Below are 23454 nucleotides of genomic sequence, written 5' to 3' on the forward strand. Positions count from 1 at the left end.
TTTTATAGCCACATTACAGTTGAAGACATCTAGCATGCAGAATATATGAAACAGTTAAAATACCCTTAGACCCCATGAAGAAGGGAGTAATCCTAACATCAAAGAAGACAGGAGTTGACAAGTGTGAATGTTACTAAATCATGGTTCCGAAATACTAACACAACTTATTTGCAGAAAGTTTGAATGACTGGTAGAAGATGAGCTGGAAGAAGATCATGCTGGATTCCAGATAAGTGTAAAACATGCTAAGCAATATTGACCCCATTAGGTAAAAAGCAAGCTTATGTTTTGAAATACTGAAGCTGTCAGGGATAAAACGCAGAAAGTGAAAATTAATCTACAACTTCTATGACAGTGCTAGGATTCGCAGGACAGAAAACCAAGGAGACATTTGGAAAAGGAATTAAAGTTCAGGGAGAAGAAATAAATGAAATTAAAAACTTTTCAGTTTGTTGATGACTGTAATTCAGTCAGAGACAGTTAAGGACTTTCAAGAGCATCTGAACAAAATGGATACAGTCTTAAAAAAGAATGTAGGATGAACATCAAGAATAATAAAATGATGGTAATGAGAGTATATTCAACTTGTATGTTGCCGAAGGAATTACATTAGGAAATGAGATGCTAAAAGTAGTAATAGATGGGTTCTGCTATTTGTGTAGCATGACAGCAGATGACGACAAAGTAAAAAAAAGGGAGAGGTATGAAGGAAGGCCACTTTTAAAAACTATCAAACAATCTGTAATGATTCAAACAACATACTATCGTATTTTGAAATGGAAATGGTAAGTGATTCTGTTTACATTTGACAAAAATAAGCAGTAAAAAGAATCAATCTGTAATTTCAGCAAAGAAAATAATGTCCATGAATAAATTATGACAGGAAATTATTTTTAAAAGTATACTCAATGTTATGTACACCAGAGATTATAATTAGCAACAGCACAAGAAAGGAAAAAATAATAATGCAGACTGCTCTTAAGTGCATAAAATACATCATGTCATTCTTCAGCTGCCTAAACAGAAAAAAAGCCACTTTTGGTACCAAAGTAATCATACAGGAGCTGTAGAATTTATAAACAAGAAATTTATTGGGCTAGATATGAAAAAGTAAAACAAATGTGTCTTCAAATTCAAGCAGCCTGTAATACAGATTTTAACGACAAAGTAAAGAAACCAGTGTGAACCATATAAAATGTGATACGGAGAACACTGACAAAAAGCAACATGGAAAAGGATGTATGGAATAATATCCTTCAAAATGTTTGATCAAAAATATTAGCAACAATCTGATCACAAGAAAGTGATAAAATTGCAAGTTTTACATCTTTTGTTCTTGAAATATCTCCTACATATAGCACTGAAGGATGGTATGGTGAATCAGAAATATTTTTTGAACAGATTTTAGTTATAGATTAAAGCACTCTCAAAACAACATAAACACGCTGTTGGCTTTTTAACACCAGTATTACGAAAAGGATAGACTTCTACTCACCACATAGAGGTGGTGTTGAGTCATAGACAGGAACAATGAAATTACAGCTAAACATTTAAGCTTTCGGCAGAAAAAGTCCTTTGGAAATAGAAAGCATACACACATATTCACAGAACACTACTCACACACACAAAGCTATTGTTTCTGGTTGCTGTCGCCACAGTGGCCACGTTTTTGTGTGTGTGTGTGTGTGTGTGTGTGTGTGTGTGTGTGTGTGTGTGTGTGTGTGTGTGAGTGATAGAGAGAGAGAGAGAGAGAGAGAGAGAGAGAGAGAGTGTCCCATTTTCAAAGATTAACTTCTTTTGTCTGAGAGCTTAAATGTTTAGTAATCTTTTCATTGCACCAATCTGCAACTCAATGCCTCCTCTATGTGGTGAGCAGCAATCTGTCTTTTTCATAGTACTGTTGTTATCCCACACTGGACTTTCCATTACTAGATTTTTTTGGTGGAATGGTGTTAGCAAAGCCAGCAATGGAGTTTTTAGTGTAAATAAAAAAATTATGGGATGATAGTGGCTAAAATATAGAAAATGTTTTAAAGCAATGCTGCAAGTTTCCCCTATTTTTGAGATTATGATCCAGAATATTCTGGACAGTCTGATCTTTAGGATACAGGTCTTAGGATATCTGCATAGCACTACTCAAAGTTGCACTGAAATCATGTTATAAATGAAATAATTTCATTAGATGGCTAATTCTGCTCCAGATTTGTGTTAGGACATGTTTACCACCTTTAGATGCAACCACTACTGTTACACTCCAACTCAAATGTTCACAGTGCTTGTGGTTTTTTGTTGTAAAGAAATCTAATTTGTGCACAAGAAATTTCAGAAATATGGACAACTGTGGAAAAGACTGTAGTTTGCAATTACATTGCAAATGAGGAGCTGCTTTTTTTTCCTTATTATGCGAAAAAAAAAAAGAATCATTGTGGTACAGTGATTGACGCCCTGAAATCAACAAAACTCCAATTTTTTTTCTACATTTGTCCATGTCACGCAATAACACGTCATGTGAAACCTAGAAAGGTTGAATAGTTATGTTTCCATAACTTCTCACATTAATTGTATTCCATTCTAATAGATAACACGAAGTACCATGATCTCATAAAAATCTTTAATAACTGATTGCCAATAGAAAATCATCCTAAGTTTGTCTCTTCTTTCATTTTCAATAAGTTTGGAATGAAGGACGGAATCCAAATGAAACTGTATTTCTCTTGAACATGATACAGGTGAAGGACATATCAAAACTAAAATCACAGTAGAAAGCAAAGCTAATGCACAACATATCATTAGGAAACCCACAATTAAAGGTATACGAAATAGCTTATGTGACAAGCATATCAGAAGAAGAATAAAAAAAATCATATGAATAGTGCAAAATATTTAGAATTTTGATGTAAGACAAACACATAGCACAGCAGTAATATGTTCCTGAAAACAACACATTAATGCAAAGCACAGTATCTAACTGCACCACAGTTCATTAATTCCTCCATTTTTCATTCATTCTGTTCTATATGTTCTACTTTGAAGGAGGACCTTTAGTGATGTAGGTCAAGCCAAGCTGTATTAACAGGCAGAAACAGCACTTAGAATGTAGTTCTTTATGCTGTGTTAGTTATTAGTACTTGCACAGATTATAAAAGAACATAACGATTTGGAAACACACTTCACTGACAAAGATTACTGCTTTCTAAGTTATGCTAAGTAGTAGTTGTTAATATACTGCTGCTGGCTTGCTATTTATGTAACTACACTAGTGACTAACAAAGGTAATAGGTACAACTGGAATGTTGTGCCCTACCCCTGCTATGCACTTCATGGTGGTTTGCAGAGTATAGATATAGATATAGATATAGATGTAGACATACACATTGTAAGGATGGAGGCCTATTTATAATGAAATGTTAATAAACAGTAGTTTTCAAAACTGTCAAAATTAATGGGCTACACTATTACTTCATCTGAATAATAACAAAGCTTGCTGCCAGCAATATGTACCTACCACTACCATGAGAGCATTGGAATTAGAAAATACCCAGTATCTTGACTGAACTATGCTGGTTCAAGGAAGAAGCTTCCTTAAGCTCTTCACATTTCTTCAGCTCCTCCCTTTATACAACATTGATGAAAACTCCTTGCTGTGTCAGCATTAATTTTCAACTCTTTAAATACAGTGAGCAACATCCTATCAAGTTTGCACTGAAGCACAAATCAGCCTTCAACAGCAAGCACAAAACTTCTCATTTACCAAAATGCATCATCACTTTCTGACATCAATGTGACAAACGTACCTGCTTTCTGGTACTAACTCCAGACAGTGCAACGTGTGTGAATGGGAAACGAAGCTTGCCAGAGCTTGTATTAATGTGTCTTTTGAACCAGCATTTACTATTCGTGGGTCAGCAAAATGATTGCAAAGAAATTCCGCAACATCTTTCAGCAACTCCTCACTACCTAGAAGAGAAAAGTTCTGCATTCTCTATCACGTACACTTAAAGTCATTTTTCAAAAAAGCATATATTTGTAGAAATCTTATCAATACTAACACAGTACTTAAATATTAGAAGTATGAGAAGTAATTGTTTTGGTATCAGTAATAAAAGTGAGAGAACTGGAAAGAATACAATGAAAAATTAGCATTCAAAATATCAGCCTACATGTTAATACATACCTACACCTAGACTGAGAATGCAATCTTGAACTTCAGGGAAAAGAAAGAAGAGCTGGGTTTAACATCCCACCAACAATGAGATCAATAGACAGAGAGCATATGCTGGGATTGGGAAAGAATGAGGAAGGTAACTAGGTGCGGTCTTTCACAGGAATCAGCCTGGAATTTTCCTTGACTGACAAAGAGAAAGCAGTTTTGAATTTCTTCAGTTGTCATTGAAAATTAGTACAACAAAATGTACACAACAGACTTTTCATGGTGCAACAATAGTCATCTTACTGACAGTCTGTTGTGCTCCAGGCATCATTGTGTAGCCCATCTGGATACTGAAAACAGGCCTATTCCTGACTCAGGATACATGCATATGCATGAGTGAACATATGCTGTCCTCTCTAGTCCTACTGCAGAGGACCATGGAGCACCTGCATGGCATTTAGTATGGTCCTCTTGAACCCACTGAATCCATATTTGCAAGGCAGCCATGAGATTTAGATTGATGATGCAAGCAGCAGTAGCATGCAATGATAAACCGCAATAATGATAATGTGATGGGTAAATTTTAGCCCTTTCAATGTCTATGCAACAGCCTCCCCACCAATGTAATATTTTATAAAAATGCATTGTATAATTGTGTACTGTATATTATTTTACTTTTAATCTTTTAAATTTCATTTATTTATGTTATAGTTTTGTGTGTGTAAACATGAAATGAGAAATTGTTATGTAAATTAGTAATGTTATTATTCTCTATGTAATCATATATAGTTACTCTGTGTATTTCTGGAGTCTTTGGGCCAGTAGGGAATATTTCATCTGTGTAACAAAAAAAATTATGAGGAAGGAAGTAACAGCTGATGAGCAACCAAGTTTAATGGCAAATCTAAGAAGTATTAAGATGGTCGGGCATAAGGAAGAGCACAGAGTAAATTTGCAAAAATTTAATTAGTTTGTGGAAAGAACAGTTTCTATTGAGGTGAAAAACGGAGAAGTTTGGAAGCTATCAGCTACAGTGTCTTGAGACAGATAATGATTTAAATTTTCAGGGAGAGGCGGGTAGAACTTGGAACATTCTGGAAGATGAATTCAGCAGCATTGTTGCGACAATTACTGAGACTGTGAGAAGAAGATTTATTTCAAAGACTGATGCAGAAGAGGAATCGTATATGGTGAATGCCCTGGAGAAGAACCCAGACCCATACAAGAGAGACAATACTTCCAGATCATTGCGTAAATGCAGGAAGAAGAAGAAGAAGAAGAAGAAGAAGCTGAAACATGCCGAACGATCAATAACACGAAGCAAGCACACTGCGAAGGCTCTATTATATTGTGATTTATTTGAGCAGCAAACTGAACTGTTTAATGTAATTGGATAGATAAAAAATCTACGCATCAAGCAGTGGCATGAGAAAACACCAGAATTTGAAAGCCTCGGTCCAGTTGCCAATGATCATCTTTCCTTCTCATCCTCTCTGGTAAAGTCTTGATTGACCTGGTTTTCTGGGCAACTTTTCCAAACTCTCCCCATTTCCTAAACCTCATCAGTCCTTTTCCATCACTCCTCTCCCCTCGCCTTTAAACCTTCTGCCAGAAGAAGGCGCCACTGGCTGTGAAAGCTTGCTAATTTCAATACCTTTTTATGTTTTCTCCTGTCACTGCTAGGTGAGTAGACTTTTTATCTATCCAGTTACATTACATTTTCCAAAACTGATTAATTTTGTTGATATATTAAATCGAACTGTTTGTGCAATACAGATCTACAACCGGAAATTGACAAATTGTTCTGAACATCTACCTGTGAACTGTTTTCAAAAGTTAGACTAAACAGTGTCAGGACCTAAGCTTCCATTTATTTGGTTTTGAATGAATTAATAAATGGGTGATCTGGTAGTTTAAGTCAAGTTATGCAGATGTGATTGTTGTAAGTGCAAAATCTGTGTCTGCAAAATTTACTAACATGACATATCCCTGAAATCCCTTCCTGTATCTTACTTAGAAACATCTAAAAGTTAGATTCACAGTGTATTTTGCAAATAAATGACACACTGGAGCAGCACAAAGTTTTACTTCAATTTTAACAATTAATCATTTTTAATTAGCGAAATAGCCATCACCATCTTGCTGCAGATCAGTGGGAAGAACAGCAGAGAACAGCAACAGAGTACTTCCTTTGTGGCAACGGCGACCTCAGATTGGTGAAGTGATTAGATCATTGACTTCAGATGCACCATCATCTTTCTTTGACATCGCAAAACAATCACTTGACAAGCAGTTTATTTAAAGTGTACTAAAGTTAAAGTGAAGGCTTTCCCTTAAAAAATAAATGCCAAATGCACATTGTATTTTGAATTGATTTTAGTCAGTATGGTGTTGGGGAGGCCATGTCACATACTAAGATTTTTATTATTTGTGACACTATACTGAATTCCCCCCCTTGAACCATGGACCTTGCCGTTGGTGGGGAGGCTTGCGTGCCTCAGCGATACAGATGGCCGTACCATAGGTGCAACCACAACGGAGGGGTATCTGTTGAGAGGCCAGACAAACGTGTGGTTCCTGAAGAGGGGCAGCAGCCTTTTCAGTAGTTGCAGGGGCAACAGTCTGGATGATTGACCGATCTGGCCTTGTAACATTAACCACAACGGCCTTGCTGTGCTGGTACTGCGAACGGCTGAAAGCAAGGGGAAACTACAGCCTTAATTTTTCCCGAGGACATGCAGCTTTACTGTATGATTAAATGATGATGGCGTCCTCTTGGGTAAAATATTCCGGAGGTAAAATAGTCCCCCATTCGGATCTCCGGGCGGGGACTACTCAAGAGGACGTCGTTATCAGGAGAAAGAAAACTGGCGTTCTACGGATCGGAGCGTGAAATGTCAGATCCCTTAATCGGGCAGGTAGGTTAGAAAATTTAAAAAGGGAAATGGATAGGTTAAAGTTAGATATAGTGGGAATTAGTGAAGTTCGGTGGCAGGAGGAACAAGACTTTTGGTCAGGTGATTACAGGGTTATAAATACAAAATCAAATAAGGGCAATGCAGGAGTAGGTTTAAAAATGAATGAAAAAAATAGGAGCGCGGGTTAGCTACTACAAACAGCATAGTGAACTCATTATTGTGGCCAAGATAGACACAAAGCCCATGCCTACTACAGCAGTACAAGTTTATATGCCAACTAGCTCTGCAGATGATGAAGAAATAAATGAAATGTATGACGAGATAAAAGAAATTATTCAGGTAGTGAAGGGAGATGAAAATTTAATAGTCATGGGTCACTGGAATTCGTCAGTAGGAAAAGGGAGAGAAGGAAACATAGTAGGTGAATATGGATTGGGGGGAAGAAATGAAAGAGGAAGCCGCCTTGTAGAATTTTGCACAGAGCATGACTTAATCATAGCTAACACTTGGTTCAAGAATCATAAAAAAAGGTTGTATACCTGGAAGAATCCTGGAGATACTAAAAGGTATCAGGTAGAATATATAATGGTAAGACAGATATTTAGGAACCAGGTTTTAAATTGTAAGACATTTCCAGGGGCAGATGTGGATTCTGACCACAATCTATTGGTTATGAACTGCAGATTGAAACTGAAGAAACTGCAAAAAGGTGGGAATTTAAGGAGATGGGACCTGGATAAAGTGAAAGAACCAGAGGTTGTACAGAGTTTCAGGGAGAGCATAAGGGAACAATTGACAGGAATGGGGGAAAGAAATACAGTAGAAGAAGAATGGGTAGCTCTGAGGGATGAAGTAGTGAAGGCAGCAGACGATCAAGTAGGTAAAAAGACGAGGGCTAATAGAAATCCTTGGGTAACAGAAGAAATATTGAATTTAATTGATGAAAGGAGAAAATATAAAAATGCAGTAAATGAAGCAGGCAAAATGGAATACAAACGTCTCAAAAATGAGATCGACAGGAAGTGCAAAGTGGCTAAGCAGGGATGGCTAGAGGACAAATGTAAGGATGTAGAGGCTTGTCTCACTAGGGGTAAGATAGATACTGCCTACAGGAAAATTAAAGAGACCTTTGGAGAGAAGAGAACCACTTGTATGAATATCAAGAACTCAGATGGCAACCCAGTTCTAAGCAAAGAAGGGAAGACAGAAAGGTGGAAGGAGTATATAGAGGATTTAGACAAGGGTGATGTGCTTGAGGACAATATTATGGAAATGGAAGAGGATGTAATGAAGACGAAATGGGAGATAAGATACTGCGTGAAGAGTTTGCCAGAGCACTGAAAGACCTGAGTCGAAACAAGGCCCCGGGAGTAGACAACATTCCATTAGTACTACTGATGGCCTTGGGAGAGCCAGTCATGACAAAACTCTACCATCTGGTGAGCAAGATGTATGAGACAGGCGAAATACCCTCAGACTTCAAGATGAATATAATAGTTCCAATCCCAAAGAAAGCAGGTGTTGACAGATGTGAAAATCACCGAACTATCAGTTTAATAAGTCACAGCTGCAAAATACTAACGCGAATTCTTTACAGACGAATGGAAAAACTGGTAGAAGCGGACCTCGGGGAAGATCAGTTTGCATTCCGTAGAAATGTTGGAACATGTGAGGCAATACTAACCTTACGACTTAACTTAGAAGAAAGATTAAGAAAAGGCAAACCTACATTTCTAGCATTTGTAGACTTACAAAAAGCTTTTGACAATGTTAACTGGAATACTCTCTTTCAAATTCTGAAGGTGGCAGGGGTAAAATACAGGGAGCGAAAGGCTATTTACAATTTGTACAGGAACCAGATGGCAGTTATAAGAGTTGAGGGGCATGAAAGGGAATCAGTGGTTGGGAAAGGAGTGAGACAGGGTTGTAGCCTCTCCCCAATGTTATTCAATCTGTATATTGAGCAAGCAGTAAAGGAAACAAAAGAAAAATTCGGAGTAGGTATTAAAATTCATGGAGAAGAAGTAAAAACTTTGAGGTTCGCCAATGACATTGTAATTCTGTCAGAGACAGCAAAGGACTTGGAAGAGCGGTTGAACGGAATGGACAGTGTCTTGAAAGGAGGATATAAGATGAACATCAACAAAAGCAAAACGAGGATAATGGAATGTAGTCAAATTAAATCAGGTGATGCTGAGGGAATTAGATTAGGAAATGAGACACTTAAAGTAGTAAAGGAGTTTTGCTATTTAGGGAGTAAAATAACTGATGATGGTCGAAGTAGAGAGGATATAAAATGTAGACTGGCAATGGCAAGGAAATCGTTTCTGAAGAAGAGAAATTTGTTAACGTCGAGTATAGATTTAAGTGTCAGGAAGTCGTTTCTGAAAGTATTTGTATGGAGTGTAGCCATGTATGGAAGTGAAACATGGACGATAACTAGTTTGGACAAGAAGAGAATAGAAGCTTTCGAAATGTGGTGCTACAGAAGAATGCTGAAGATATGGTGGGTAGATCACGTAACTAATGAGGAGGTATTGAATAGGATTGGGGAGAAGAGAAGTTTGTGGCACAACTTGACTAGAAGAAGGGATCGGTTGGTAGGACATGTTTTGAGGCATCAAGGGATCACAAATTTAGCATTGGAGGGCAGCGTGGAGGGTAAAAATCGTAGAGGGAGACCAAGAGATGAATACACTAAACAGATTCAGAAGGATGTAGGTTGCAGTAGGTACTGGGAGATGAAGAAGATTGCACAGGATAGAGTAGCATGGAGAGCTGCATCAAACCAGTCTCATGACTGAAGACCACAACAACAACAACAACAACAACATACTGAATTCTTGTTATCACAGCATTATACTCAGCATGGGGGGAATACTGATTTTGTTCATATCTCTTTGGTACAACTGAAATTATTGTAGAACACATCAATGATTTAGGAGCTCCACAACTTTGTAAAACTGTCTTAAGCAAACCATAACATTCAGGATAGTTAGGCATGCAGAAAGGTAAAGAAGTAGTCAGGATCATTTTCAGATAGGCCATGATCCTGTCAATGTCAAATTCCAACACATATTGGTACATGTTCCTACTCCTTACACAAGGCATAACACAATGTTCTCACAAACGAACAACATTCAAACACAACTTTTAAATTAGAAAACTGCTGTGTGATCTCTCATTATGTGCAGACTGTAAATGGCTTTACTCCTATTTACTGTATACCTCCGAATCCAAGATAAGGTTTTCTCCTGAAATTTTGTGCCCAGAAGCAGGGGACCGTCAGGCATTTGTGGCATATGATGTGGAGTTTTTCTTTCTTTACTGTATAGAAGACTGAGCATCCATTAAGCTGTACCTCTTCTCTCTTCATCCCTAACACTTGAACCTTGAATGTACGCATGCACTTTGAGCACTGTTGTACAATAGCAGAAAGTGTTTGTTTTGGCAATTTTTTCATCATTTGTTTTTTGACCTTGCAGTTCCCAATTCTAAACTGTGTAGCAAAGTGTGCAATGTATCATGGTGTGTAACAATATGATTCAAAATAGAATTTTTCAATAAGATGCAAGCATTGTTACAACACCAATTTCAAAATCATGCTTGCTCGGTGTGCACAAGCAACAAACAATTGTGCAGCATCGAGGACGTATGGAGCCACAGGAGCCAATGCTTGGGGATGGCAAGAGGGCAAAGGACTTTAGGCCCAATAGGAAAAATTTCAGTGGCCCACAGAGTGGACGTTTCAAAATTGTCCAAATGAAAGTAGACGCAACTGTGCTCAAGAAACATAAAGAAGGAACAGCAATTTCCTGTGAAGTCATACAAAATAAAGCACGCAAATTGGCACAGGAACTCGGAGTTCAATTTAAGGCCAGCTCTGGATGGTGTCCAAGGATGGACTTGTGCTGCAATGTCGAACATCATTTGCTCAGCATCTTCCAGTATTGTATATGGAGAAGTTGGTTGAGTATCAGTGACACATTATAAGAAGAGAAAGGAAGATGCTTCTCTCTTAGACCAAATTGCAAATGTTGACAAGATGCCTCTCTACTTGGACATGCCATCCAGTAAAATAGTACAGGAGAAAGGTGCCAAAAAATTCATGGGTTTGCACTACTGGCAATGAGAAATTGCAAATCACTATGATGATGTGTGTGTTTGCCAATGGAACAAAGATGCAACCTATGTCACCCTCAATTGTAAGACTAAATCAATGTAAAAGATGGCACCCAGCACTGTATTTCACTGCAACAAAAAAAGATGTACAACCAATAAGTTGATTTTAGGTTGGCTCTGCACAGCCTGGAGCAAGAGGCCAGGTGCTCTTCTATAGAATTGTGGAATGTTCATCCTTGATCATTTTCATAAGCATCTGACACCACCAGTGAGGACAAAAATCCTGAAATTGAACACAGATCTTTTCATCATTCCAGGAGACATAATTTCGCAACAACGAGTGTTAGATGTGGTGTGACCTGAAGCAGCTGCACAGCAATTGGTTACTTCAATGCAGTCAAGCACTGACCCATATCAGGAATTTGATGAAGCTTTCAGTATATCTAAAAGTGGAATAGATCCAGACTGCTTGAACATGCATATCCACTGCATCAGTTGTGAATACATTATAAAGTGCCATGTAACAAATGCCTTAGATGGTAGTGAGGACAATCTACTAATAGAAGAACTCCAAGATAAACAGGACATTGGCAATGACATTGCTGCTTCTGTGGACCATTCCAGTGAGAAGGACTTGGTGGCATCTGTATCTAAGGGAGGTCTTTATCTGATTTTATTTTCTGTGTACCGATACTTTTATTGTCTCCCTCAGTTACCGGTAATAAGGTAACCATTTGTAAGTTTTGACAACAAACCTACTATGTATGTGCATCTTTTTCTGCAATCCCTTGCAGAACAATGACAGATTGTTTTGCATTCAGAGTCATCTTGGATTTGGAGACATAAGTGTGGCCACACTGAAGTGCTAATCTTTTGCATCTCCAAGAATGTAGGATACTTCATGCCAAGTTAACATTTGTTGCTCGCTTTCTTCATGGTGTTCCAATTTTAATGGTCCAGAATGTACTTAGGAAAAAAGGATTAATAACAAAAAAAATTATGTATGTATGACATTATGGAGTGTACATCACAAATAAGCCTTCATAGAGGCCTGTGACAGACAAGAAAACAGAGAATGGAATTAAAATTATAACAAACAGAACTCACATATGAATTTTGCATGTTTATGTATTCCTCCCCACCTGCAATACTGATAATGAAAAATTAAGATTGAAGATACGCTTGTGAGCAACTGTATTGGACACATCTACTCAGAAATATATAAAATCCCTCTTTCAATCTGTGTTCGGATGAGGGCTGAGTTGGCATCCCTTCGCTCACAGCTGCAAGCGGAGCTGACTTCGGTCGCGCAGCTTGAGGCTGTTGCCAATGGGCACCACTGTGGGGAGCCGGACTTGGGTATCACGGGGATGGGGATGTCAACCTCGTCCCGTCTGTCCCCAGATCGGTCTGCCGCTGTGGTTTCCCCGGTTGCTGCCCGCAGTGGGGCTGAGCCCTCGCCTGTGGTTGATTGGAAGGTCGTTCCAAAGTGTGGCAGGCAGCGAAAGACGTCCCAGGAGGCTGATCAGAAAGCCTCCCCAGTGCGTCTGACAAACAGGTTTCAGGCACTGTCTCTGGCTGAGTCATATGCAGCTGCCTGCCCTGTTTCAGAGGATGATTCTCAGCCTTCAAGGTCCGGGCAACCACAGAGGGTGGGCTTATTGGTAGTTGGGAGCTCCAATGTTAGGCGCGTAATGGGGCCCCCTAGGGATATGGCAGCTAAGGAGGGGAAGAAATCCAGTGTGCACTCTGTGTGCATTCCGGGTGGAGTCATTCCTGATGTGGAAAGGGTCCTTATGGATGCCATGAAGAGCACAGGGTGCAGCCAGCTGCAGGTGGTGGCACATGTCGGCACTAATGACATGTGTCGCTTTAGATCTGAGGAAATTCTCTCTGGATGCCCGGCTATCTGATTTGGTGAAGGCTGCTGGTCTTGCTTACGAGATGAAGGCAGAGCCCACCATCTGCAGCATCGTTGACAGAACCGACTGTGGACCTTTCCTGCAGAGCCGGGTGGAGGGTCTAAATCAGAGGTTCAGAAGGTTTTGCAGATTCCTTGACTTGCGCCATAGGGTGGTGGGGTTTCGGGTTCTGCTGAATAGGTCAGGAGTTCACTACACTCAGCTGGCAGCTAAACAGGTAGCAGAGGCTGTGTGGCATGGACTGGGCAGTTTTTTAGGTTAGAAGGCCTCGGGAAAGTACGGGGTGGGCTGCAATCTCAAAGGGTGCATGGCAAATACAGGACATGCTTGGATCAAGGAAGAGTCGGAATTGTGGTTGTAGATTGTTGTAGTTGTGCTGGGAAAGTCCCTGAGCTTCAAGCGCTAATAGAAAGCACAGAAGCTGAAATCGTTATAGGTATAGAAAGCTGGCTAAAGCCTGAAATAAGTTCTGCAGAAATTTTTACGAAGTCTCAGACGGTGTTCAGGAAAGATAGATTAGTCAGAATTGGTGGTGGAGTGTTTGTGTCTGTCAGCAGTGGTTTATCTTGTAGTGAAGTCGAAGTAGATACTCCGTGCGAATTGGTATGGGTGGAGGTTATACTTAACAGCCGAACTAAGTTAATAATTGGCTCCTTCTACCGACCCCCAGACTCCGATGATATAGTTGCTGAACAGTTCAGAGAAAATTTGAGTCTCGTAACAAATAAATACCCCACTCATATGGTTATAGTTGGTGGGGACTTCAACCTTCCCTCAATATGTTGGCAAAAATACTTGTTCAAAACCGGTGGTAGGCAGAAAACATCTTCCGAGATTGTCCTAAATGCTTTCTCCGAAAATTATTTCGAGCAGTTAGTCCACGAACCCACGCAAATTGTAAATGGTTGCGAAAACACACTTGACCCACAAACAATCCAGAACTAATAGAGAGCATCATGACTGATACAGGGGTTAGTGATCACAAGGTCATTGTAGCTAGGCTCAATACCGTTTCTTCCAAATCCACCAGAAACAAAGGCAAAATAATTTTATTTAAGAGAGCGGATAGAGTGTCACTAGAAGCTTTCCTAAGAGACAATCTCCATTCCTTCCGAACTGACTATGCAAATGTAGATGAGATGTGGCTCAAATTCAAAGATATAGTAGCAACAGCAATTGAGAGATTCATACCTCATAAATTGGTAAGAGATGGAACTGATCCCCCATGGTACACAAAACAGCTCTGAACACTGTTGCAGAGGCAACGGAAAAAGCATGCGAAGTTCAGAAGAACGCGAAATCCCAAATATTGGCTAAAATTTACAGACGCGCGAAATTTGGCACGGACTTCAATGCGAGATGCCTTTAATAGGTTTCACACCGAAACACTGTCTCGAAATTTGGTAGAAAATCTGAAGAAATATTGGTCGTATGTAAAGTACACAAGCGGCAAGACACAGTCAATACCTTCGCTGCGTGGTGCCGATGGTACTGTTACCGACGACTGTGCCGCTAAAGCGGAGTTATTGAACGCAGTTTTCCGAAATTCCTTCACCAGGGAAGATGAATGGAATATTCCAGAATTTGAAACACGAACAGCTGCTAGCATGAGTTTCTTAGAAGTAGATACCTTAGGGGTTGCGAAGCAACTCAAATCGCTTGATACAGGCAAGTCTTCAGGTCCAGATTGTATACCGATTAGGTTCCTTTCAGATTACGCTGATACAATAGCTCCCTACTTAGCAATCATATACAACCACTCACTCACCGATAGATCTGTACCTACAGATTGGAAAATTGCACAGGTCGCACCAGTGTTTAAGAAGGGTAGTAGGAGTAATCCATCTAACTACAGACCTATATCATTGACGTCGGTTTGCAGTAGGGTTTGGGAGCATATACTGTATTCAAACATTATGAATCACCTCGAAGGGAACGACCTATTGATACGTAATCAGCATGGTTTCAGAAAACATAGTTCTTGTGCAACGCAGCTAGCTCTTCATTCGCACGAAGTAATGGCCGCTATTGACAGGGGATCTCAAGTTGATTCCGTATTGCTAGATTTCCGGAAAGCTTTTGACACCGTTCCTCACAAGTGACTTCTACTCAAGCTGCGGGACTATGGGGTATCATCTCACTTGTGCGACTGGATTCGTGATTTCCTGTCAGGAAGGTCGCATTTCGTAGTAATAGGCGGCAAATCATCGAATAAAACTGAAGTGATATCAGGTGTTCCCCAGGGAAGCGTCCTGGGACCTCTGCTGTTCCTGATCTATATAAATGAGCTGGGTGACAATCGGAGCAGTTCTCTTAGGTTGTTCGCAAATGATGCTGTAATTTACCGTCTTGTAGGGTCATCCAAAAACCAGTATCAGTTGCAAAGCGATTTAGAAAAGATTGCTGTATGGTGTGGCAGGTGGCAGTTGACGCTAAATAAAGAAAAGTGTGAGGTGATCCACATGAGTTCCAAAAGAAATCCGTTGGAATTCGATTACTCGATAAATAGTACAATTCTCAAGGCTGTCAATTCAACTAAGTACCTGGGTGTTAAAATTACGAACAACTTCAATTGGAAAGACCACATAGATAATATTGTGGGGAAGGCGAGCCAAAGGTTGCATTTCATTGGCAGGACACTTAGAAGATGCAACAAGTCCACTAAAGAGACAGGTTACACTACACTCGTTCGTCCTCTGTTAGAACATTGCTGTGCGGTGTGGGATCCTTACCAGGTGGGATTGACAGAGGACATCGAAAGGGTGCAAAAAAGGGCAGCTCGTTTTGTATTATCACGTAATACGGGAGAGAGTGTGGCCGATATGATACGTGAGTTGGGATGGAAGTCATTAAAGCAAAGACATTTCTCGTCGCGGCGAGATCTATTTACGAAATTTCAGTCACCAACTTTCTCTTCCGAATGCGAAAATATTTTGTTGAGCCCAACCTACATAGGTAGGAATGATCATCAAAATAAAATAAGAGAAATCAGAGCTCGAACAGAAAGGTTTAGGTGTTCGTTTTTCCCGCGCGCTATTCGGGAGGGGTATGGTAGAGAGATAGTATGATTGTGGTTCGATGAACCCTCTGCCAAGCACTTAAATGTGAATTGCAGAGTAGTCATGTAGATGTAGATGTAGAAGGGAGACATAAGATACTAATTCTTACTCACAAATGATGCTTGTGAATGAAAAAGTAGTTAAACAAATTATTCAGTAAAATATCACGACTATTGCATGGCTTTACTGTTTTATTTCCACGTGGAGATACAGGCCAAGAGACAATGTGTGACTACAAGATGGGACAACGAATGCAGTAACTTCAAGAGAGGATGTACTTGTGAGGTTGTGATATAGAAGCTTGGTGAATTGCTCGCCTACTCTGGGAAGTGGGTAAAACCAGAGTAAATCCAAGAAAGGATGACAATGGCTGCATTGATACTGAAACAAATTAATTATGAATTGATCTGTAACTTTGAATCTGTCATTCTATGAAAGAATTTATATGTAGTGTTTGGGTTAGATGTTTTGTTTGAAGTTAATGTTAGCTGAAGGATATGGTACATATTTGTGTTGTAATTATTGAGGTTAATATGAAAAATGTCCAAATAATTGCTGGAAAAAAGTAGAAGTTTTTATATTATAATTCCTTCCAGCAAGATTAGTTCAATCTGGAGAAGAAGTCTTATATTACTTCAATGTAACAGTCATACATACATAGAAAAGCAGAACAACATCAATTCTCCCTGAATCCAATAAATAAAACCCAACAGAGAACATAAAATGATGCACATGATGATTTGCTAAAAAGTTGTTCACCATTATGAAATGGTGACAGACATATCGAAACTACCTTTTCACACCATGTAAACATACCTTCACCACTTGTCTTACGCGCAAAGTTCCCTGTTGGCCAGTGGGGCGCATCACTTAATGTTGTTTACAATGGATTTGTACCCTACCACGAACACGTAAAATGGTGTACCCACCACTCATCAGATTAGGTAGCTTTTTCCAAGCTTTGACCATCCAATCATGATATTTCTGTGGCCATGTTAACCTCTGAACTCTGTGATGTGCACAGAGCAGAGATAAAAGAGTGTAGAGGTGGCTTCTGTATCCGGCAGTGAGGTGGTTCAAAATGGCTCTGAGCACTATGGGACTTAACTGCTAAGGTCATCAGTCAGTGAGGTGGTGATTCACTGGTGGTGGTGGTTGTTGTTGTTGTCATTTGAGTACTGAGGTGGCAAATTGTTATGTGCACTATGGACTGTCTATCTGCTGTTAGAATCCACAACAATCGACGGAGATCACTATCATCAATCTGTTGTTGCCCACAGCAGCTGATTCTGCAGGCAGTGGTTTGATCTGTGTTGTGGATCTTAACAATGCACCGCTGATAAGGGGCATTGGAAAAGGTCAATGTCCTCACAATACAGGAGATGGTGTGTGCAATGCATCAGGCATGCACACTCCGGTCATGATCAAATCACTTATAGTGTATGTCATGGCCATCTTGGGTTGGAGGCTCACTGGCACCCAGTACAGGGAATGATGGCATCTTGAGTCACTTGACATGCCACAGCATTTTATTTGTTGTGGCAGGAGTTTTCTCCTTCCCACACAGCATCTGTCTTTTATCTATTCTGCAAACAACTAAAGTGTTTGGCAAAGGTGACTTCCCATTGTACTACATGTTAAGGATTCTTCCACTTCTATTTTCGTATGGAGTGCAGGAAGGAAAACTACTGAATTCCTCCGTGTATAATGTGATTAGTCTAACCCCGCCTTTGCAATTCTTCACTTAATACTGGTTCTTGAAATTTTGCAAGTAAACTTGTGTGGAGAGTTTGGCATCTATCTTCAAGCTTATGACAATTTAGACTTTTCAGCATTTATGTGATGGTCTCCCACGCATCAAACAAACCTGTGATCATTCATGCTGTCCTCCTTTGTTATTTTCAACACTGTCTTTTACCCTTGCTTGGTGTAGGTCCCACAAACTTTTGAGTTAATTTCTAATAAGGCATGAAAAAGTGTTTTGTAAATCATCTCCTTTGTAGACAGAGTGCATTTTCCCAGTATACTACCAACAACCAAGATCTGTCACCTGCTTTACCTATGAATGTGCCTATGCAATCATCCCATTTCAGATCTTCAAAAATTGTTAACACAGATATCAATACAAATTGACTAATTCCTGTTGTGACTCACTGACATCGTACTCACAGGATACTACATTTTTTCGTTTTATGAGACACACAGTTTTAAATTTCTGTACATCTAAAGCAAGCTTCCACTCTCTGCACCATTTTGAAATCTTATCAAGATCTAACTGGATGTGTGAGTGCAACATTTTTGTGATGGTACTTCATTATAGATAACTGCATTACCTATAAAACATCTTAGTACTAATAGTATTAACTACGTTATAAATGTACAATTACCCGCTGCTTCCTTTGCATATAAATACTTTTTTACGATGAATGATGGTCAACAAGTAAGCTAGTAATTTTTAGAGATGTTTGTGAATATGATGGTGTAAACACGTATGCATAAAAGATGTACGCAGTGCTAGTATGTGGGTATGTAATGAAAGTCTTACTATAATTTTGCTGTATGTTGAATCTGAAAGTATGAATTATATTTTCTAATTGTATATTTTTTAAAAATGCCTTGATTCATTACATTTATGCAGAAGTAGAGTTTTTAGGGGTTTCTCCAGCTCATCTACTGCTGGATGTGAGATTTTGCCACCAGAGAAACACAAAACAACCATTTCTCTCTTCCATTTTAATGTATTACAGTGCCTACATTTTTTATCCATCCACCTATGATGACTAATTTGTGATTAACATAGTCAATTAATAGAACATAATCATATGCAACCTTACCAATAGCCTCCCATATTCTATATGCAAAAGTAAAACTCTCTGTTTGTCATACAGCCCTTAAATGACGCCATCATTGTGAGTCTTCAAGTATCTCGGAAGCCTTAAGAGATGTGTGATACTCAGCATCTAAAATGCAAAGGGCCTGTGACTGTTCTGTCTCTGTAGTTCTTAAGGCCACCTGATGTTCTGCATCCAGGTCCTGGTGGACATGAGACTGCTCTGAGGTTTGTTGGATTTGAAAATCTTCCACAGCCTGAGCTCTTTTCTTGAACTACACACTACATCTGACACGTTTGCAAGGCTTATAATAATAATAATTTTAAATATGGTCCTCAGGCTTATTGTTTGATTTTATTTTGTACCTCTACTATAATTCTCCACCTATGCCACGTGATGGAGGGACTCAATATCATGAACCATGTGCACAATAACATCGGATTTGCACTGTCACAGAATAATCTATAGGCACTAAGAGTCACCAACCATCGCACCAGCGTCATCTGCATGTCACTCACACATACCATATTTAAAAATGGTAATAATACTCAAAAAGATACAACTTTCTAAAGTAGCTTATGGTCTTCCTCAGGGTTCAAGCTATCTCCATACAGAAATACCATCGGAATCGACGTGCTGGCGTAAGCTGCCGCCAGCATGCCAAGCGGCAAAGAGGTTGTGAGAAGATCAATAGAGGCCAAAGACAGACTCACAAAAAACGCATTGCCAACACCCTCTCGGCTGCCAGTATTTAGATCACCATAGCCGACCGAAGGGCCCAGTCAGTCATCCAGAGAGTCAACAAGTCGAGTCTTCTGTCGCAGCCCACCTGGGTGTACAAGTATGACCCAGAAACCAAATCCCTGTCATCACAGTGGAAGCATTCTTCATTAATAAGACTAAAGAAGGCCTACCATGCACACAGCAATGCCAAAGTTGATACTGATTGCTTTCTTTGACTCCCACGGTGTTGTATACCACAATGATGCACCACATGGTCGAACAATCACCTCAGAGTACCACAGTGATGTCCTCCATCGCCTACATGATGCTGCATGGCGCAAGAGATCGGACTTGAAGTCAACAGGAAATTGGCACCTCCATCATGACAATGCTCCAGCATATTCATCGCACTTGATTCAGACCTTTTGGTGAAAAACCAGATTCCTATACATACTTCAACAGACTGCTTACCCTCTTTGTATGATCCCGTGTGAATTCTTGTAGTTCCCCATACTCAAGAGGCCATTGAAAGGTGATTTCAGACAAGAGAAGACATTATGGCAGCAGTGACAGTCAAGCTGAACTACACTCCGAAACAGGGTTTTTCAGCATGCTTCCCAAAATGGCGGCACTGCTGGAAGAAGTGTGTGGAGTCCCAAGAGAACTACTCTGGAGGTGACTAGGTGTTCAACACTACAGGTAAGCCAGTATTTCTTTCGCCGGCCAAGGGTTGCATTCTTTTCTAATAGATCTCGTGTTGTCTGCTGACAAGCGGCAGCCGAGTGAGGTAGTGTCTAGTGCTCACATCGGTTTTTCATTGCAATCGAAATGACAGAACTGGAGCAGTGCTACTGCATCAAATTTTGAACAGAAACTGGGTTACTGCCAAGTGGAAACCATTTGGAATATTCAGATGGCTTTCAGTGACATTTGTTGTTGTTTTTCTAAAAATTAACTGATTTGTAGAAACTTTACTAACAGTACCACTATTTTACATCCCCAATTGCAGAAAACATCTTGATCATGAATGTATCCTCTAAAATAGTTAAATAAAAATTATTCTACATTCTGATTGCCAAAGAATGTATACAAGTTTCTGTGCTGCAAACAGCAACTTGCTACCCACAATCTGATTTCCGTAATGATCAAGTTCTCTCCCACAACTGAGGGATGGAGTTACTAGGAAATCACTTACACACAAAGTGACACAAATATATGTTCAATTTACACTATAAGACAAAGAAAAGATGCACCTCGAAGGACTTATCCAGACAGGATGGAAATTGGCTGATATGATGTACATCTACAAACAAACAAATGATTAGAACTTCAGAAAAATTGGGTGATTTATAAAAGAGAAAGATCTTCACAATTAAGAAAGTCAACAATTCAATGACCCACCTCTGGCCTTTGGCAAGCTGTTACTCAGATTGGAACTGATTTACAGATTTGCTGGATGTCGTCCTGAGGGATATCGTGACAAATTCTGTCCAACTGGTGGGTTAATTCATCAAAATCCCCAGCTAATTGGAGGGCCCTGCCCATAATGCTCCAAATGTTCTCAAGGGGGGGGGGGGGGGGGGGGGGGAATCTGGTGACCTTGCTGGCCCATGTAGGGTTTGGCAAGCACAATGACAAGCACGAGAAACTATTGCCATGTGTTGTTGTTGTTGTGGTCTTCAGTCATGAGACTGGTTTGATGCAGCTCTCCATGCTACTCTATCCTGTGCAATCTTCTTCATCTCCCAGTACCTACTGCAACCTACATCCTTCTGAATCTGTTTAGTGTATTCACCTCTTGGTCTCCCTCTACGATTTTTACCCTCCACGCTGCCCTCCAATGCTAAATTTGTGATCCCTTGATGCCTCAAAACATGTCCTACCAACCGATCCCTTCTTCTAGTCAAGTTGTGCCACAACCTTCTCTTCTCCCCAATCCTATTCAATACCTCCTCATTAGTTACGTGATCTACCCACCTTATCTTCAGCATTCTTCTGTAGCACCACATTTCGAAAGCTTCTTTTCTCTTCTTGTCCAAACTAGTTATCGTCCATGTTTCACTTCCATACATGGCTACACTCCATACAAATACTTTCAGAAACGACTTCCTGACACTTAAATCTATACTCGACGTTAACAAATTTCTCTTCTTCAGAAACGCATTCCTTCCCATTGCCAGTCTACATTTTATATCCTCTCTACTTCGACCATCATCAGTTATTTTACTCCCTAAATAGCAAAACTCCTTTACTACTTTAAGTGTCTCATTTCCTAATCTAATTCCCGCAGCATCACCCGATTTAATTTGACTACATTCCATTATCCTCGTTTTGCTTTTGTTGATGTTCATCTTATATCCTCCTTTCAAGACACTGTCCATTCCATTCAACTGCTCTTCCAAGTCCTTTGCTGTCTCTGACAGAATTATAATGTCATCGGCAAACCTCAAAGTTCCTACTTCTTCTCCATGAATTTTAATACCTACTCCGAATTTTTCTTTTGTTTCCTTTATTGCTTGCTCAATATACAGATTGAATAGCATCGGGGAGAGGCTACAACCCTGTCTCACTCCTTTCCCAACCACTGATTCCCTTTCATGCCCCTCAACTCTTATAACTGCCATCTGGTTTCTGTACAAATTGTAAATAGCCTTTCGCTCCCTGTATTTTACCCCTGCCACCTTCAGAATTTGAAAGAGAGTATTCCAGTTAACATTGTCAAAAGCTTTTTCTAAGTCTACAAATGCTAGAAACGTAGGTTTTCCTTTTCTTAATCTTTCTTCTAAGATAAGTCGTAAGGTTAGTATTGCCTCACGTGTTCCAACATTTCTACGGAATCCAAATTGATCTTCCCCGAGGTCCGCTTCTACCAGTTTTTCCATTCGTCTCTAAAGAATTCGCGTTAGTATTTTGCAGCTGTGACTTATTAAACTGATAGTTCGGTAATTTTCACATCTGTCAACACCTGCTTTCTTTGGGATTGGAACTATTATATTCTTCTTGAAGTCTGAGGGTATTTCGCCTGTCTCATACATCTTGCTCACCAGATGGTGGAGTTTTGTCATGACTGGCTCTCCCAAGGCCATCAGTAGTTCTAATGGAATGTTGTTACTCCCGGGGCCTTGTTTCGACTCAGGTCTTTCAGTGCTCTGTCAAAATCTTCAAGCAGTATCTTATCTCCCATTTCATCTTCGTCTACATCCTCTTCCATTTCCATAATATTGTCCTCTAGTACATCGCCCTTGCATAAAACCTCTATATACTCCTTCCACCTTTCTGCCTTCCCTTCTTTGCTTAGAACTGGGTTGCCATCTGAGCTCTTGATATTCATACAAGTGGTTCTCTTCTCTCAAAAGGTTTCTTTAATTTTCCTGTAGGCAGTATCTATCTTACCCCTAGTGAGACAAGCCTCTACATCGTTACATTTGTCCTCTAGCCATCCCTGCTCAGCCGTTTTGCATTTCCTGTCGATCTCATTTTTGAGACGTTTGTATTCCATTTTGCCTGCTTCATTCACTGCATTTTTATATTTTCTCCTTTCATCAATTAAATTCAATATTTCTTCTGTTACCCAAGGATTTCTATTAGCCCTCGTCTTTTTACCTACTTGATCGTCTGCTGCCTTCACTACTTCATCCCTCAGAGCTACCCATTCTTCTTCTACTGTATTTCTTTCCCCCATTCCTGTCAATTGTTCCCTTATGCTCTCCCTGAAACTCTGTACAACCT

The 23454-nt window shown here is 39.8% G+C and overlaps 1 protein-coding gene across 2 annotated transcripts in view; it reads right to left on the reverse strand.

The window, feature by feature from the left end:
• The window catches only part of LOC126419419 (E3 ubiquitin-protein ligase RNF123-like), a 165858-nt gene that overhangs the window by 29928 nt on the left and 112476 nt on the right, over positions 1 to 23454 (reverse strand). For both annotated transcript variants that reach the window (XM_050086618.1, XM_050086610.1), the window contains exon 14: positions 3795 to 3957. In XM_050086618.1, the coding sequence (XP_049942575.1) occupies positions 3795 to 3957 (163 nt within the window). The remainder of the gene's footprint in view (positions 1 to 3794; positions 3958 to 23454) is intronic.

Source organism: Schistocerca serialis, chromosome 1, assembly GCF_023864345.2.
Source record: "Schistocerca serialis cubense isolate TAMUIC-IGC-003099 chromosome 1, iqSchSeri2.2, whole genome shotgun sequence".
In the NCBI taxonomy this organism is placed as follows: Eukaryota; Metazoa; Arthropoda; class Insecta; order Orthoptera; family Acrididae; genus Schistocerca; species Schistocerca serialis.